At 37.4% G+C, this 17,495-nt stretch overlaps 1 protein-coding gene across 4 annotated transcripts in view; it reads right to left on the reverse strand.

The window, feature by feature from the left end:
• Window positions 1–17,495, reverse strand: part of LIMS1 (LIM zinc finger domain containing 1) — a 140,885-nt gene that overhangs the window by 40,728 nt on the left and 82,662 nt on the right. Inside the window, exon 1 of one of the 4 annotated variants that reach the window (XM_004764345.3) lies at window positions 16,710–16,964. The exons of the other annotated variants lie outside the window; for them this stretch is intronic. Within the exon in view, the coding sequence (XP_004764402.1) occupies window positions 16,710–16,816 (107 nt within the window). The 5' untranslated portion in view covers window positions 16,817–16,964. Of the gene's footprint in view, window positions 1–16,709; window positions 16,965–17,495 lie in introns of those variants that run through there. 4 annotated transcript variants of the gene reach the window in all.

Consider the following 17,495-nt stretch of genomic DNA (forward strand, 5'->3'; position numbering starts at 1 on the left):
CATTCTTCCAGGACTTCTTTAGGACACTGCTCCCTCCTCCTCCTCTATCTGCCTGCCACAAAGAGGCTAGAGACATAATCCAGTTTCCACCCAACCACAAACCTTCCAGAAATACTATCTCTAAAGAACAATGTACAAGAGAAAAATTGAGAAAAAATTTTAGAGAGAGAAACAATACCATGGAGCTCACGAAGACTATTTCAGTTGTTTTCATAATTGGGGTTTACAAATGTGCACATGCACACACGTGTGTGTGTTGTCTTTTAATATTTAATTAGTTAAATCATATTAAATGAAACTTAAACCTTCTTGACCGAAGGGCATGAAGACTCCTGCTCTAATCGTTTTCCAAACAGAACTGATGCCAAGGGTTTCAGTTTAGGACAGCAAATGTGTATTTGGATGACTCTGTCTATCTGAGCATAACGACACAAAACAATCTCTTTTCAAGGCATGTAAGGAAGCAAAATGTCATCAAAACTAATTTGGCATCAGGTCAAATTCTAAGCTGGCAAAATAAGGCAAAATAATTGAGTTCTCAAACAGTCTGGAATCTAGGTAGAAAAGCAAATCAAAAGATGAAATGCTGAGAATGGTTTGCATAAACTATTAAAACCATATTGCCTGAGTGAAAGAGCTGTCTAGTCCTCAAATGACTGAATCTATAACAGTTGTATCAAAAGTCAATGATCTTTCTAATGTAAGAAATACAAAGCAAAAATAAACAAAAAAAAGTCAATGATCTGCCTTTATTAAAAGTGGTAGTAGCTTCTATTCTTCCACAGATATTCCAAACTAGTAGAGACAAATGGCCATTTGTCTATTTCAAGCAAGTTTTATTCTTTCAGATAAAACTGCTCTGAAATAAAGGAAATAGTTCTGTGTTAAAAGGATAAATGAAAAACAATCACCATATTAATTACTAAGAGTTAAGATGTTGGCAAAAGTGAAGGTACAGAACAATTAGCATTTTAAAAGGGCAAAACTCAAATTTTAACACAGCTGTCATGATAAACATTTAAGTCATAAGGGATGCATGAATGCTTTCAGGGACAGAGGGGGAAGGGATGAGGGGGAAATCTCATGGTACAGTTTATTACCCTGAGCACAAATGTAATCAGTGCTCAATATTATAATGGCTCATAAAGTAATGTCACTGTTTTCTCATCCATATATCTATCTGTATCCTTGCTACACATGTACAGATTGCCTCCATGCAAACTGCTTAAATACATATGAACAAGCCAGTTTACCTTCCCTTTTATTTAATGTTTCCATGTAAATATAGACAGTCTGAGTCATTACAGAGCCCAGAGGCCATAACCCCAGGGGTTCACTTTTAGCTGTGTAGAAGCCCGTTCAGACAGACCATGATTAACATTTTGGTTCTTTAGTAACATTTGCATTCCCTCTTACATTTTTCAAGACTTAAGAGGCAGAGAAAGAAGCTGGAGGCTTTCCTGCAGCTCATTTACCATTCATTCCACTATAAACATCAATTTCTGCCACAAGGTCTGGTACTGGCTGGCAAGAAACAAATTGTCCCAAATTATGAGAATTATGAGTACATGCTTCCTTGGGTATTCTTTCTTGATTTCATCATACTTTCTGAGAATCTTGTACTTTTTTTTTTTTAAGATTTATTTATTTATTTGAGAGAGAGAAAGGAAGGACAGAGGGAGAGGGAGAATCTAAAGGAGACTCCACTCTGAGCACAGGATCCCAGGACCCTGAGATCGCGACTTGAGGTGAAATCAAGAGTCAGATGCCCAAGTGACTAAGCCACCCAGGCACCCTGAGAATCTTGGACATGTTGAGTGGCTCCAGCACTTAACTTTTAACAAGGTGTCTTTCAAGAGAGAAAAGGTAGCTGAATTCCAACAGATTACTAACAGGTACTCAAGAAGCAAAGCATAACATAAAGAGAAACTAACATTCTGCTTTGCAAATAAATGTGTCTTTCCAAGTATTAAAATGGATTTGATAGCCAAAATGAAATACAATAAATCCTCCTTGAATAACTCTAAATCTGTTAATATTATTCAGCTGGTAAATGGAGAAATTCAAGCTCCTAAAAATAAGTGACTTGTAATAGTCAATTACTAAGTGGTGATACCAAATATTGGACCTAGTCTCTGCTAACCTAGACTCGAAAAGCTACCTTAATGGCCCACATTCCACTGGCCAAGCTCTTATTCTCAAAATAAACATAAACTGTCCTACAAAATGAATGTCTTACAAATGGAACAAATCTATCTCTGCCAGGGAGATAAGAGCAGTAAATGAGATGTTCAGTCCAATCTCTTTTGATACAAATTGTAAAAGGCTTAATAATTACCATAAGGGGTGTCTGGGTGGCTCAGTTGGTTATGCAACTGCCTTTGGCTCATATCATGACCCTGGAGTCTCCAGATCAAGTCCCACAGTGGGCTCCCTGCTCAACGGAGAGTCTGCTTCTCCCCCTGACCAATCCCGTCATGCTCCCTCTCTCTCAAATTAATAAATAAATAAATATCTTAAAATAATAATAATAATAATTACCATAAGTAGACATCCTAGTTAAGGTAAGGAGCTTCTATCTCTTTCCATCCACCTCCTCCCACCAACCTCCAAATTACACATGCCAGAGCCACAGATGCTGAAATCTTGGTTGGGTTTATAGATTACTGACAGGCAAGTAGCTGACAGACTACTGTTATGAATGTTGATTAGGCACAACCACTGATAAGCCAAGTGATAAATTCTCATGTGATAGTTACATATGAGGAGGTTAAAGTTAAAATTGTGTCATTTGGGGTGTCTGGGTGGCTCAGTCAACTAATCTTCTGCCTTTAGCTCAGGTCATGATGCCAGGGTTCTGGGACGGAGCCCCACATGGGCTCCCTGCTTGGCAAGGGAATCAGCTTTTTCCTCTCTCTCTACCCCACCCCTATGCCTGCTTGTTCTCTCTTCCTCAAATAAATAGATAAAATCTTTTAAAATATGCTTAAAAAATAAAACTGTGCCACTTCTCATGATACATATCAAACAATTATATACTCTAATTACTGAAGCCTTGAAGCACATATTGAACTAGTACGAACAGTAAAATGAATCCCATCAAACCCAACTCAATGAAAAAAGTTATCAAACCATGACCAATTTATCTATTTTTCAACCATAAAATATTCTCAAATAATTCCATACATCACTTGATCCATAAATTCTATAGCATGTAACCATAATATATATTTAAGCTCTTAATTTCTTCCTACAGGAATGTAATATAGCACAGTAAATTTTAAAGAAGGCTCAGTACAGAGATGCTTGACTTCTACTATTTCAAAATTACAGACTCTTAAGTGTGAGCAGGCTGTCCTCCACTAGTTTTCACTGAGATGCCTCAGCAGCTGCCACAGCACTGGGGGAAGGTTCAGGAAAAGAATCCGGTCCAGTCATCCCACCCCTTTCCTTCTCATCACTTCCACAGAGCATCACTGCTTTTGTTCTGTACACCACAGTGCCCAGGGAAATCCTGTCTGGAAAAGATGATTCTTTTGAAAGCTTCTGGCTGGACCTTCCATTCTTTTTCTGAGATTTTTCAGATTCCTATTTATTCTTTTGTTTCTTTTGTTGTTGTTGTTTGGTCTGTTCCTGTAAAAACCAGAAGCTCTAAAAACGTGGACTGGTTTTCTGAGATGGTCTGATACTTTTCCACTTCTATTATGAGTGACAGTTAACTCACTGGCATATACCAGTTTTAACTGGTAATTGAGTTGATCAATCTCAGTTGCTCTTTCTCTCTATATATAGCTCAGAAGATCACCCTACACTCATTCACAGAGAAGCATCTTGCCAGGAAACAATCCTGTAAGTTCTTCTTTTCCCCCTCAAACATGGCTGAAACATTAAAAATGAGTAGCCCACACGTAAGCTGCAGCCCATTTCTAGTTCCATGCATATTCATGCTCCTTCCCCAAATATTATCATTTTTTCATTCCCATTACACCTCTAAGCAATCAGGATTTTGACAATGAAACATACTATTTCATCATAGTACTGTTTAACAATACCTTCTCTTTAAGTCGTTGTAATAGCAGATGGAAATATAAAAATGTACAAAGGTGAAAAACATCAGGGAAATCAAAATCACAATGTGGTATCACTTTATACCAATCTGAATGGCTGTTATCAAAAAGACAAGAAATAACAATTGTTGGTAAGGATGTGGAGAAAAGAGAACCCTCTGCAGTGTTAGTGGGAGTGTAAACTGGTGCAGTCATTTTTGGCAACAGTATGGAGGTTCCTCAAAAAACAACAACAACAACAACAAAAAACCCCTACAAATAGAAATACTATATGACCAGTAATTCCACTTCTGGGTATCTACCCAAAGAAAACAAAAACACTAGCTTAAAACACATATGAGGGGTGCCTGGGTGGCTCCTCATTAAGTGTCTGCCTTCCATCAGGTCATGATCCCAGGGTTCTGGGATTGAGCTCCATGTCAGAGACCCTGCTCAGCAGGGAGCCTGCTTCCCCCTCTCCCACTCCTCACCCCCATCAAATAAATAAATAAAAATCTTAAAAAAAAAATAAATGGATAAAGAAGATGTGTTATGTATATTTTATAATGGAATATTACTCAGCCATAAAAAGAATGAAATTTTGCTATTTGTGACAACACAGACAAACCTACAAGGTATTATGCCAAGTGAAGTTAAGCCAGACAGAAACAGACACACCATATAATTTCACTTATATGTGGAATCTAAAAAAAAAAATGAACAAATAAAAAACAAAGACAGGGAGCGCCTGGGTGGCTCAGTGGGTTAGGCCACTGCCTTCGGCTCAGGTCATGATCTCAGGGTCCTGGGATCGAGTCCTGCATCGGGTTCTCTGCTCAGCGGGGAGCCTGCTTCCCTCTCTCTGCCTGCCTCTCTGCCTACTTGTGATTTCTCTCTGTCAAATAAATAAATAAAATCTTAAAAACAAACAAACAAAAAAAAACAAAGACAGACTACATAAATACAGAGAACAAAATAATGACTCCTGGGGGGTATGGGGATGGGCAAAAAAGACTGAAAGGGATTAAGACGTACAAATTTAACAGAGGTAAAAGAAATCATAGGGATGAAAAGTATAGCCTGGGGGATATAATCGGTAATACTGTAATAATATCCCCTATAACCTGTGATGTTTCTTCTCAGTAATTCTCTTTCTACTAACCCTACTCAGTTCTCTACAAATCCCACCTTCCTTCGCTGTATTTGTAATTGAGCCCCATCTCTCTCCCCCAGTGGTCCCTATACTTAATTTTGATCCTGAACAGTCTGCCTTACTGCTGAATTCTGATTTTCTTTAGCAGTGTTAACACCTTTGTGGAATCTCCTCATCTGCAGCGTATTACGCTGGACTTACTGATTTGCTTCCAGCAAAGACTAATTATTGCAAAAGTGGTTAAGTTATTTCTGAGATTTGGATATAAAAAGACTATGGCTGCCATCTTAAACTCTCTCCCTCTCCTGGATTGCCCCCTCCCTTTGAGCCTTCTCCCTTTGAGAAGACTATAGTCCTTACTGAAAGCTCAAAAGGAGGATCACAAAAGACCCTAAGCCAAAGTCCCTGAATTAGATGTACCTCGATTCCTCACTCACAGAAACTGTGAGATAACAAACGCTCATTGTTTTAAGCCTGCAATCAGTAAATCAGTACCCATAGACCAAGTGTGGCTCACTGTCTGCTTCTGTAAATAGTTTTATTGGAACACACACAGCTATGTTCATTCACTTAACGCATTTTCTATGGCTGTGTTCATACTACAACAGCAGAGTTAAGTAGTTGTTACTCAGAATATGTGGTGTGCAAAACCTAAAATATTTATTATCTGGCCCTTTACAAAAAAGTGTGCTACCTCCAGTTGCCCCTAAGTTTGAAGGTAATCTGTTATTCATTAATAGGTAACTAATGCACTCTGATCTGTGATCAGCATCACAGCTATTCCTCTAGATACACAGTATCTTTTAATTACCTCCCTATGTCTATTTTTTCATCATACAAAAGGTTCCATATTAGTAGATAAAGAATATTTTAATTAAGTTCATAACCCCATTTCCCCAGCACACAGTAGTACCTTAATAAATGTACATATAGAACCAAGAATGCTTAGACAAATATATTTTACATATTAAGGTGCGAAACTCACAATTTAGCAATACATCCTTTAAATAAAGTACATCATATTGAGAAAAGCCAAAATTACAAATGATGCTGAATAGCTACTATTTCCAGTTGAATCCATTTTAAAGGTATTTGTTGACTGCCACAGAAACAATACTTCTAGATCCAGTAAAACTGTTATCTTTTAAACTGGCTATAATTTTACTTTTTATTTATTTAAAGATTTTATTTGAGAGAGTGAGAGAGAGAGAGAGAGAGAACATGAGTTGGGGGGAAAGGCAGAGAAGAAGCAGACTCCCCGGAATAATGTGAGCCAGACACTTAACTGACTGAGCCAGGCAATCCTAAACTGGCTATACTTTGATAAAACCTCATTGTTTAAAATACCTATGCATCAGTTTATATCAGATACTTCCAAGATTATTACCATTAGTTTTAACCATGAAACAAAGAATATATTTTCCAGCACCTGGAAAATGTTACTGAAATTTTCCAAAACACTGCAGAATTTCAGTTTTGTTCCAACAAATTCTGCATGCCAGAATTAAAAACTAAAGTTGGCAGCAGCAACTGTCAAACATAAGTCAACATCCTACATGCAATGATTCATTTGCGGCTTTTCTATCTCAGTCTGGTTCCCTTCACATTCTCTTTGCTAGGGGCAGGAGGACAATACTGTTGGGAAAGATACAAACTTGGATATTCTTGTAATGTTCAATTTTAAGGAATATATGCATTATGACATATAAATATAATATTCTTAGTTTTTTAAGCCAGGATATTTTCTCTGGCAAATGTCTACGAAGAAGAGGCAGAAAAATTCCATTTTTGTTTCAATCTTATTACCTATAGGCAAGCACAGGAGGTTAACCTTTACTTTTTATATTCAATGATAAATTTTTAACTTTTAAGAGATGATCAAGTATATTAAAAACTTCCACCTAAGAAAACTTATTCTAAAACCTATGTGAAGCCCAAGTTTTGTGGTTAAGAGCTCACACTACGAACATAAGACACAAATGAGTATGGCCCTGGGTTAAAATCCCAAAAGCCCAACTTACCAAGCATGAGTCTCTAACAATACTTTCCTGTCTCTGTGAAAAGGGAGAAATACATGGCACCTTCCAGGATTCCTGTGAGCATTCACTGAGCCTGTGAAGTACTTACCACATAGCCTGAAAAGCACTAAATGGTATGAAAGGCCAAGATGATTTTAAAAAATAATTAATGAGATTATATTTATATGAGTCATATGTTTTAATAATCTTATTGACTGTGGGTTTGGGAAAGGTTTTATTTTATTTTATTTCAAAGATTTGTTTTTTATTTATTTGACAGACAGAGATCACAAGTAGGCAGAGAGGCAGGCAGAGAGAGGAGGAAACAGGCTCCCCGCTGAGCAGAGAGTCATATGCGGGCTCGAAACCAGGACCTTGAGATCATGACCTGAGCTGAAGGCAGAGGCTTTACCCATTGAGCCACCCAGGCACCCTGAAAGGTTTTAAATAGGACACAAAAACCACAAACTTTATAAACAGAAAAAAAAAATCAATAGTATCAAAATAAAAAAAAAAACTTTGTTTTTCAAAAGATACTCATAAAAATGAGAAGATAAGCCACAGACTGGGAAGAGACATTTGCAAAATATATATCTGATAAAAGACTTCTATGTAGAATACAGCAAACACTGTTAGAACTTAATACTATTAAGGAACATCCCAATAAAAGGCAAAAGATGGGTTGCAAATAAGCAACTGATACTCAACTACATGAGTCATTAGGAAAATGCAAATTATAACCACAATGAGACACTACTACCCACCCTCAAAATGGCTAAAATTGAAAAAAAATTTACCAAAGCATTGGTGAGAATGTGGAGAAATGGATCCCTCAAAAACTGCTTGTGGGACTATAAGTGGTACAATCTCTTTGTAACTCAGTTTAGACATTTTTTTTTAAAGATTTTATTTATTTATTTGACAGAAAGAGACACAGCAAGAAAGAGAATACAAGCAGTGGGAGTGGGAGACGCAGACTTCCTGCTGAGGAAGAAGCCCAATGTGGGGCTCGATCCAGGACTCTGGGATCATGACCCGAGCTGAAGGCAGACATTTAGCAACTGAGCCACCCAGGCACCCCTCTTTTTTCTTTTTTAATACTTAAAAAAAAATTATTTATTTATTTGGGAGAGAGAGAGTGCGTGCATGCGTGGAGGAATGGGAGGCTGGTTGAGAATCCTGAGACAGGCTTCCTGCTGAGCATAGAGCCAGAGGACCCTGAGATCATGACCTCAACTGAAATCAAAAGTCCATCATTTAACCTACTGAGCCACCCAGGTGCTTCTAGACATTTTTCAAAAAATTTAATACACACAAGCTACCTAACAACTAGTCATTCCAACTGAGAGAAATGAAAGCACATGTTCCCGCAAGGACTTGTACAAGAATGTTCACAGCAGCTTTATTTTTAATAGCCAAAAACTGGAACGAACTCAAATGTCAACCAACAAGTGACTGGCTTAACAGATAATAATATCTGTTATAACGGAACATCACTCAAGGATACAATCAAATGGACTGTTGATACAAGCAACGACATGGATGGATCTCAAAATAAGTATGCTGAGTTAAAAAGCCAGTTAAAGCAAAGAAAACATTATTGTATGATTCTATTTATATGAAAGTCTAAAAAATACAAAATAACTTGGAGTGACAAAAAGCAGATCAAAGTCCCTACGGATGCAGGGAAGGACTATAAATGGGCCTGAGGAAACTTCCAGGATGATGAGCATGCTCATTATCTTGACTGTGGTGAGGGTATCACTGTGTTAACTTGTCGAAATTCATCAAACTGCCCGTTAAAATTATGCATTTCACTGAGATTCATTAGTTCAACCTCAATAAAGCTGTTTAAAATACTGCACACTGGAATGATTTTTAATCTTCATATACTACTGTATGAACAGATCACTGCTATGGGTTGGATTCTCTGCCCTAAAAAGGTACGTTGATGTCTTAACTCCTGGTACCTGTGAATAGGGTCTTATTTGGAAATAGAATCTTTGCAGATATAATTAAGATACAAGTTAAGATGACTGGTGTCCTATTACAAAGAGAGGAGGAGAAGAGACACAGAGATAAGATGCATCCATGGGGGGAGAATATTGTGTGAAGACAGGACACATTCGGAGAAGAGAGCCATGTCATAAAAAAGAGGCAGAGGCTGGAAAGATATACCTAAGAGACAAACAGTAAACAAGCATTGCCAGCAAAGGCCAGAGGCTAGAAGAGGCAAGGAAGGATTCTCTCCTTCAAGTTTCAGAGGCAGTATGGCCCGGCTGACACAATGATTTCTCACTTCTAGTTTTCAAAACTGAGACTGTAAATCTGCTGTGTGAAGCAACCCAGTTTGTGGTACTTTGTTTCAGTAGCTCTATGAAACTAACGTAACCATTAAAAAAGACTTAAGGAGTTGGGGCAGCACATGGCTGGCTCAGTCAGTAGAGCATGTGACTTCTGATCTCGGGGTTCTAAGTTCTAGCCCCATATTGGGTGTACAGATCACTTAAAAATAAAATCTTAAAAAAACCCGAGGGGCACAGGGGTTGCGCTGTTGGTTGAGTGTCTGACTCTTGGTTTCAGCTCAGGTCATAACCTCAAGGTAGTGGGACTGAGCCTTAACAGGCTTAGTGTGGAGTTGGCTGGAGATTATTTCCCTCTGCCTCGGCTCCTCCCCATGCTTGTTCCTTCTCTCTCTAATGAATAAACAAAATCTTAAAAAAAAAAAAAAAACAAACTTAAGAAGTTTATATTTATGTGAAAACATATTTAATATTTATTTCTAAAAGCAGTTATTCCACAGGAGAATACTTATATCCAAAGGTGGTTTTAATCACAGAATGGTCACTGGGTCTCACAGATACACAATAAACGGCTGTGTTTCCAAAATATGTATTTTTTAAACATTAAAACATATAAAAATAAATAAGTTTCATTTTAATAGCATCTATCCAAATTATATAGGTAAAGTGCTAAGTTTTAGTCAACTGCTATATTTTTTAAATAAGTGATTTGTAACTGATACTTTACCTTTTTTATGTGTTTTAAACTAATAGGAAAGCAATTATAATGATTAAAATCTTGGTATTTAATTGTCATGGTAAATCATTTAGAAAATTTTATGTGTATTGACAACAAATTTACAAATTGATTCTGTTGAAGTTAAGGCTCGTTCCAGAATTCCAGTCTCTCAGCTATACGGAAAAATAGAAAAGGGATCCTTACCTAAAGACTTTTTAACTCCTCTTAACTATTCTTTTCATACACCTCATTTTTAAAAACTTTAAAAAAAGATTTTATTTATTCATTTAAAAGAGAGAGAAAGCACAAGCAAGGGAAATGGTAGGCAGAGGAAGAGTGGGAAGCAGGCTTGCCTGATGTGGGACTTGATCCCAAGACCCTGGGATCATGACCTGAGCTGATGCTTAACCATGTCAGCCACCCAGTGCCCTTCATACACCTAAGTTTTAAGGATTAACATTGCTATTTTTAATTTCAACATATACTTTCTAATCTATAAAGAAATATTTTAGGTGACAAAGAAAACACATTACCCTTTAGAAAATACGTTTCTCAAAACTATTGAAAAAATAACCATGATCTTTTGACACGATACTTTGGTAGATATGAAAGAGGTACCACTAAACCACTTTTGTTTCGCATAACTTCACTCATTCAATGAAGAATAGATATGGACAGTAATTACCAGGTTACTATGGTAGATACTAGAGATATAAAAGAAGTAAGGCAAGGCCTCTCTGGGCTTAGAGAATCCTCTCTAGTAATGGGGAGGGGCATAGGAGAGGGACAGGTAAGTGAGAAGGTAAGAAGAGGTAGGCCTATGAAACCAATGATTACAATATAAATATTTGTGGATTTTACTCTTAAAAACATCTGTGTAATTGAAATATAACTGACACTGTGTAAATTTGAGGTAGCCAACCCAACCTGTTGATTTGATACATTTATATATTGGGATATCATTGCTACGGTAACTTTAGCAAATATCTTTACCATGTCACATAATTACCACTTCCTTTTTGTGTTAAGAAGAGTTAAGATCTAGTCTCTTAACAACTTTCAAGTGTTTAAATACAGTAGTGTTGACTATAATCACTATGTTAGGCATTAGATCTCCAGAAGTTATTTATCTACTAGTTGCCAGTCTGTACCCTTAAAACAAGATCTCTTCAATTTACCTACCCCTTAAGTCCTGGTAACGGCCTACTCTGTTTTCGTAAAATGAGTTTTTTTAGAATCCACATATAAGAGAGAGCATACATTATTTGCCTTTCTCTGACTTATCTCATCATAATGCCTTCAAGGTCTACCCATGTTGTCACAACTGGGAGGATTTCCTCCTTTTTTCACAGGAGTGTGTTTATTCTAGTGAGTGTGTTTGTATTACACTCTTAAACATGTATAAGAAAGCACTACTTACTGCATTTTAAAAAGCAGCTCTGTCAAACTGATACCTCTGTGTACCACAGAGAAAAAAAAATTTGTTATTAACTGTGTGATGGAGGGAACCTGGGTAGCTCAGTTGGTTAAGCCTCTGCCTTCGGCTCAGGCCATGATCCCAGGGTCCCAGGATCGAGTCCACATCAGGCACCCTGCTCGGCAGGAAGTCTGCTGCTGCTTCTGCCTGTTCCCCCTGCTTGTGCGTGCTCTCTCTCTCTCTCTCTGTCAAATAAATAGAATCTTAAACAAAACAAAACAAAAAAACACCCCAAACCTGTGTGATGTATTCATTGTTAGGAAGATTAAATGTGTTCTCAACTGAACCATTAAATAATAAGAATAGACAAAAATGGCAAATCTGCAATTTTATCCCCCTGGCCGTCCACTATAGCTCTGAAACTAAAATATGAACCTAGTTTTTCATTCAAAAGACAGACAAAGAAATGATAAAGCAAACTATAAAACAGGTATGCGAGGAAATGTACATCCTAAGTTGACCTACTCCAACCTCAACTGAACTCAGAGCACTAACTTATTTGAATCAAGGACAGGAACTGGTTAATAAGAATGATCACCTTTTCTAACTTTAGATTCTTCTTCCTCCTTATTGAATTGTGAGTTAATAAACAAAAAAAAACCACCAAAAACATGAGAATTCTTAATAGAGTGCTTGACCCATAATAAGGCTCAATCGATGGTAGCGTATTATTTAGGAACACATGTTTTCAATTTTCTGCTCTGAAAACAAGTCAAGGACATTCCCACTACTTAAAAATGATTACATCCTATATCTAGAAAGATATGAACTCAGACTGTTTACTTAATAACCAGAAAGTAAAGGTTATTTTTCTTTGCACTTCCTCCTATTCCTGGTTGTCCAGCTCCATCAGGAAAAGGGCAGGAAAGGATAGCACAAAGATGTTCCAACAAGTAACTTCTCACCGCTGCATCCAGTCAACTTCATGTAAAGATACAAACTTCAAAGTATTTTTTCTTTTCTTCACACTCATTTCAAGATTGACACAGCCCTGACTTTACCCAGGTATGATAAATCTAACTGGGATGTGGAAGAGTGGGGGAGGGTAGATGCACAACAATGATCAATGATGGAGTGCTGTAGCAAGAAACTACCAGAGGCAACAACACAGGCAAATAAGCCTGGCTGTGTTCCCATAATCTTCATTTATGGATGGTGAAATACAAATTTCATGTAATTTTTATTACATCATGAAATATGCCTCTTTTAATTTTTTTCCAACCGCCAAAAAAATGTAAAATCCATCCTAAGCTCATGAGCCATACAAAAACAGGCAGTGGGCCAGAGCTGGCCAATGTTGCTATGTAAACTATGTTTTGGACCTAGCCAGCAAAGACTTGAATTTTGAGATATCCCCAATCAGGTATTTAGAGATCCTTTACATGTATGGCAGAAAAAAAGTGACTGAGAATTTTAAAGGGGGTGTGTGTGTGTGTGTGTATTGTTTAGGTGTGTTTTTCATTCACATTTCGTAAAAAAAACCCCAAAAAACAGGGTGCAACATAGTTTGATAAATGGAATAAATAGCTAAGGATTAGGTATATATATAAGGGTATATGTTCAATGAGATTTTTGGGCATCAAAAATTCCAAGGGAAAAAGGGTGAATGCTCTGTAGAGGTACAAGGCTCAGAACCTGTTCTGAGCCCACTTAGGTATAAGTGTAAGCTAAGGAGTCCACTGTTTAAATTTGGAAGTTAAACCAGTTCTAGCCAGGCCACAAGGGACGGCCCTAAAGACAATCTATACGGGTATTCACAGCCTTTATATAGAGTCTTTGGGTATAAATGAATATCCGTGCTTCATCCAAATCATAAGAGAAAATAATTTCCAATTATTTCTTAGTCATGTTAGAATCTAGCCAAAATTAAGGACATGTTATAGAACTGAAGACTAAGGCCCACAGGACACTTTTTCTACTAGTAGTGACAGCTACTAAATTGCCACAGCACAATCCTCAAATGTAGAGATTAATGTTCTATTGTACAAAGTATGCAAGTGTATAGTAAGTTTTGGATTCTACTTTGTACTTTAAAATAAAAATCTGTAAAAAAAAAAAAAAAAAATCAGTGTTTTTCATGCTTCCCAAGTTTGAAGCCAGGGTTGTTTTCATGTCTTTCACTGTGCTCCTTAAACATTGTGTTTTGTTTCAGAGCACAATCTTCTATTTTAACTTACAACAAAAAAATTTTTTTTTGGCAATGAGCATAGCTCTTTTTGTCTCTAATAATTCTGTTAGAGTCCATAAACATATCAAGAAAGTGAACATGAGCATGAGAAGGAATGCAAGCAGGAATGGGTCTTGTGCAATAAGGAGACAGTGTGAGAGATGTTTGATATTACTTGCATTCAAAGTCAAACAACTGCTTGCATGAAGAGCACCTGCTGGTCTGGGTTCATGTGCCAAAACCTTGCTGTGCCTTGAGGGGAAGAAGTGTGTCTAATTCATCACTTGCATCTCTATTTAGCAGAGTAGGCACCCAATAAAAATTAACTGACTAATACACAAAAGCCATAAGCCCTACAGCATTACACACAAAATGATAATGCCCCTGCCTCAAAGGTCGGGGTAAGGATTGTGAGAAAGTAAATGATGCTAAATAATGGCAATTATTTTTATCCTTATTTTAAGGAGGAACAAACTGAGGTTCAACAAGATTATGTAACTTGTCCAAAAGAGTGGTGCTGAAATGGGTGTGCCTACCTTCTCTGATTCCTATTAGTTAAGAAACCTGATTTAATACTAAACATAGGCTTCCTATAAAATTAAAAAAACAAACAACCCAACTCATGAATTAACAAAAAGTCCACAGAAAAACAGATAATTGCCTACTTTTACTAGTAAAGCAGTGCACTCCTAAAATTAAGAATAACGGTCATTCTCTCTGCATGAGAGACCAGAGAAATGGTGGAAACATGAGTCCCTTATTGTCACCAGGGAACTACAAGACCAGAATGGGTGGCAAAATTTTCCCCCTTAACTCAGTGGAACAAGCAATACCTTTTTTTTTTTTATTTGATTTATTTATTTGACAGAGAGATCACAAGTAGGCAGAGAGGCTGGCAGAGAAAGTGGGGGAAGCAGGCCCCTGCTGAGCAGAGGGCCTGACGTGGGGCTCGATCCCAGGACCCTGAGATCATGACCTGAGCTGAAAGCAGAGGCTTTAACCCACTGAGCCACCTAGGCGCCCCAACAAGCAATACTTCTCAAGAATTATTCTTCCTCCTTTGATTTAAAGTCAAGACAAAAGGAAAGTATCCAGCTGTTTTGAAGGTCATTATAATTATATAAATAACTACCTCCTTGGGCATATAAGCAATTTTATTCATGGGTACTTTACTACTGTCTGAAAACAGTTAAAATATGGTTGGTCTCAAATACTAATTTTTTAAAAAAGAAATTCCTTAGGACCCCAAATCTGAAATCAAAACTGCTTCTGGTGGGGTACTTGGGTGGCTCAGTGGGTTAAGCATCTACCCTTGGCTCAGGTCATGATCTCAGGGTCCTGGAATCAAGTCCAACTTGGGCTCTCTGCTCAGCGGGGAGCCTGCTTCCCCATCCCTCTGTCTGCCTCTCTGCGTACTTGTGATCTCTCTCTCTCTCTGTCAAATAAATAAATGAAACCTGGAAAAACAAACAAACAAAAATTTAAAAACTCCTTCTTGTAACTTTCACTCTTGGATCAAGAGTAGATTGGAGTCTATAAGCAAATGTTGACTTCAGAGGACCCTACCCATGGCCTACCTGGTTAACAAGTGAGAACTTAGTATTTTCACTAAACCTCATAAAATGTGTAACAATTCAAACTCTGAAGGCTTTAAATTCTATCTAATCCAATCAATTAAAAGTTAATACATCAAAAGTACCTAAGAGACACCTGATACAGTATGAAGTAAATTCTAATAATGTTAATATCACAGTCCTTTAATGCTATTATTCTCTTCAAAATGTAATGAAAAAGTTGATAGTTTTCAAGTAAATGCTTCCCTCCCAAACTACAGCTCTCGCAGTATATATGGTAGCTAAAAGACAAATACAAACTAACATAAGTTTTAAAAAGCTTCCTTGACACTTTCTTCCCTGTCAAATTTAAATATAGAATTCAAAAAAAAAAAACTCTAAAAAATGAAGTTATAGAAAGAAAAGAAATATTACACAGCAAATACTTAAATCAAGAATCCATAAACAAATTTAAGTACTACACAGTAAATGTAATAAAAAGAAAAGGAAGTCTCTCTTTACTGCAGTCTCCTGTTAGCAGTAAAACAGGAACACTTATCTCAGAAACAGAAAATTTAAACCCTTCAGTTAGCATAGTATTTTAAATATGGGTTAATGTTGCAGGGACTTTTTAAAACGTAAAAATCCAAAACCAATTTTCAACAGCTGTAACAAAAACTAAAATTGTGTTGTTAGAGGCAAATTAACTTTGGAAACAAACAAGACCCCCCCCAACCTTTTAGTTAAAATGTCTCCAGATTTTTGATGTCCTTCCTTCCTAGGTTACATTCAATAGCTTCTGCATTCCTTTGCTGAATATATTTCAATAACAAAGAATCCTCTATGAACACCCCCAACCCCCACCCAAAACACCACAAACTAATCTCACCACCAAAATCCAAAGAAAAATTCCACACAGAAACTATGTTCTAATAGGTCAAAGCAACCTATCTTTAAGGGGGAAAAAATCAATTGTTTCCAATTTTAAATACTGCTTTGATGATTATATAATTTTTAAAGACATAATACTGCAGGGTTGGGGAACAGCTAAAACAACTTACAGGATTTGTGAAGAAATGGAAAAATGAATTCTAGTTTGCACAGTTTCAATCCAGCAAAATCTTGGGATTGTGTTCAATCTTTAATTACAGACTGAGAGATTCCAATGGAACCTCTTCAACATGTATTTCCCCACTGCTGCATCCACTTGGACATGAATCTCGCCGCAATCACTAGGTGCCTTGACCTCCAGCCAACCATGACTTTGCACTCACCTTAGCTCTTCCTCTGGTAACCCATTTAGTCTCACACTATCGGGACGATCTCGTCTTCTCCGGTAGAGACCTGAGTGTGACAGCTCTTTAAGCTGTAATGCAGTCATATTTCTCTCTACACATCAGTTAACTGACAATCTGAAACACTTATACTGAGCAGCGTGGCTGCCAGGGTCCAGAGAGAGTGTGTCTCTTGCCGGGACCTCAGCACACCTGACCAGAGTTGGAAACCTCCAGGCAAGCCCGGCTAAGCACAGCTTCCTGTTTCTCTGTTGGTACACACCCTCCTCAGAAAGGCCTGGCCCGCCTTATCTCTGGGCCTTGCACCTTGGGGAGGAGGGGGAGAGGGAGAGTCAGTTGCTCACATGTTTAATAACAAGCAAAGTTTAACTGTTATGAATAATCACACCAATTCCTTTATAAATCTTTCCAGCATCATTCTGAATTAAAATTGGGCTACAAAGCTCCAGTAAGGTAATGACTAAAGAAGGGTCCTGCCCTATTTTATTTGCCAGGAAATCCATTAATACTGCACAAGCAGCTGTCAGTTTAAAGAAGTGCCTGGTCATCATGAGCTCTTTGGGATACTTTCCTTATAAAGAAAAAAAAGAAAAAAAAAAAAAAGCAGAATTGTGAGGGAAGCAGTGCAATTCCTCTCTCCCTACTCTACTTTAAATCCTCTTTAGAAAGGAAGGAAGTGTCTTTGCTTTTCCCCTAAATTATTATTCAAAAATTCCTAACTGAAAGTAACTGAAAGTGGTTTCTTCTATCAATCTCCACTCAATG

This window comes from Mustela putorius, unplaced genomic scaffold, assembly GCF_011764305.1.
Source record: "Mustela putorius furo isolate JIRA1106 unplaced genomic scaffold, ASM1176430v1.1 tig00000224_pilon_pilon_pilon, whole genome shotgun sequence".
In the NCBI taxonomy this organism is placed as follows: Eukaryota; Metazoa; Chordata; class Mammalia; order Carnivora; family Mustelidae; genus Mustela; species Mustela putorius.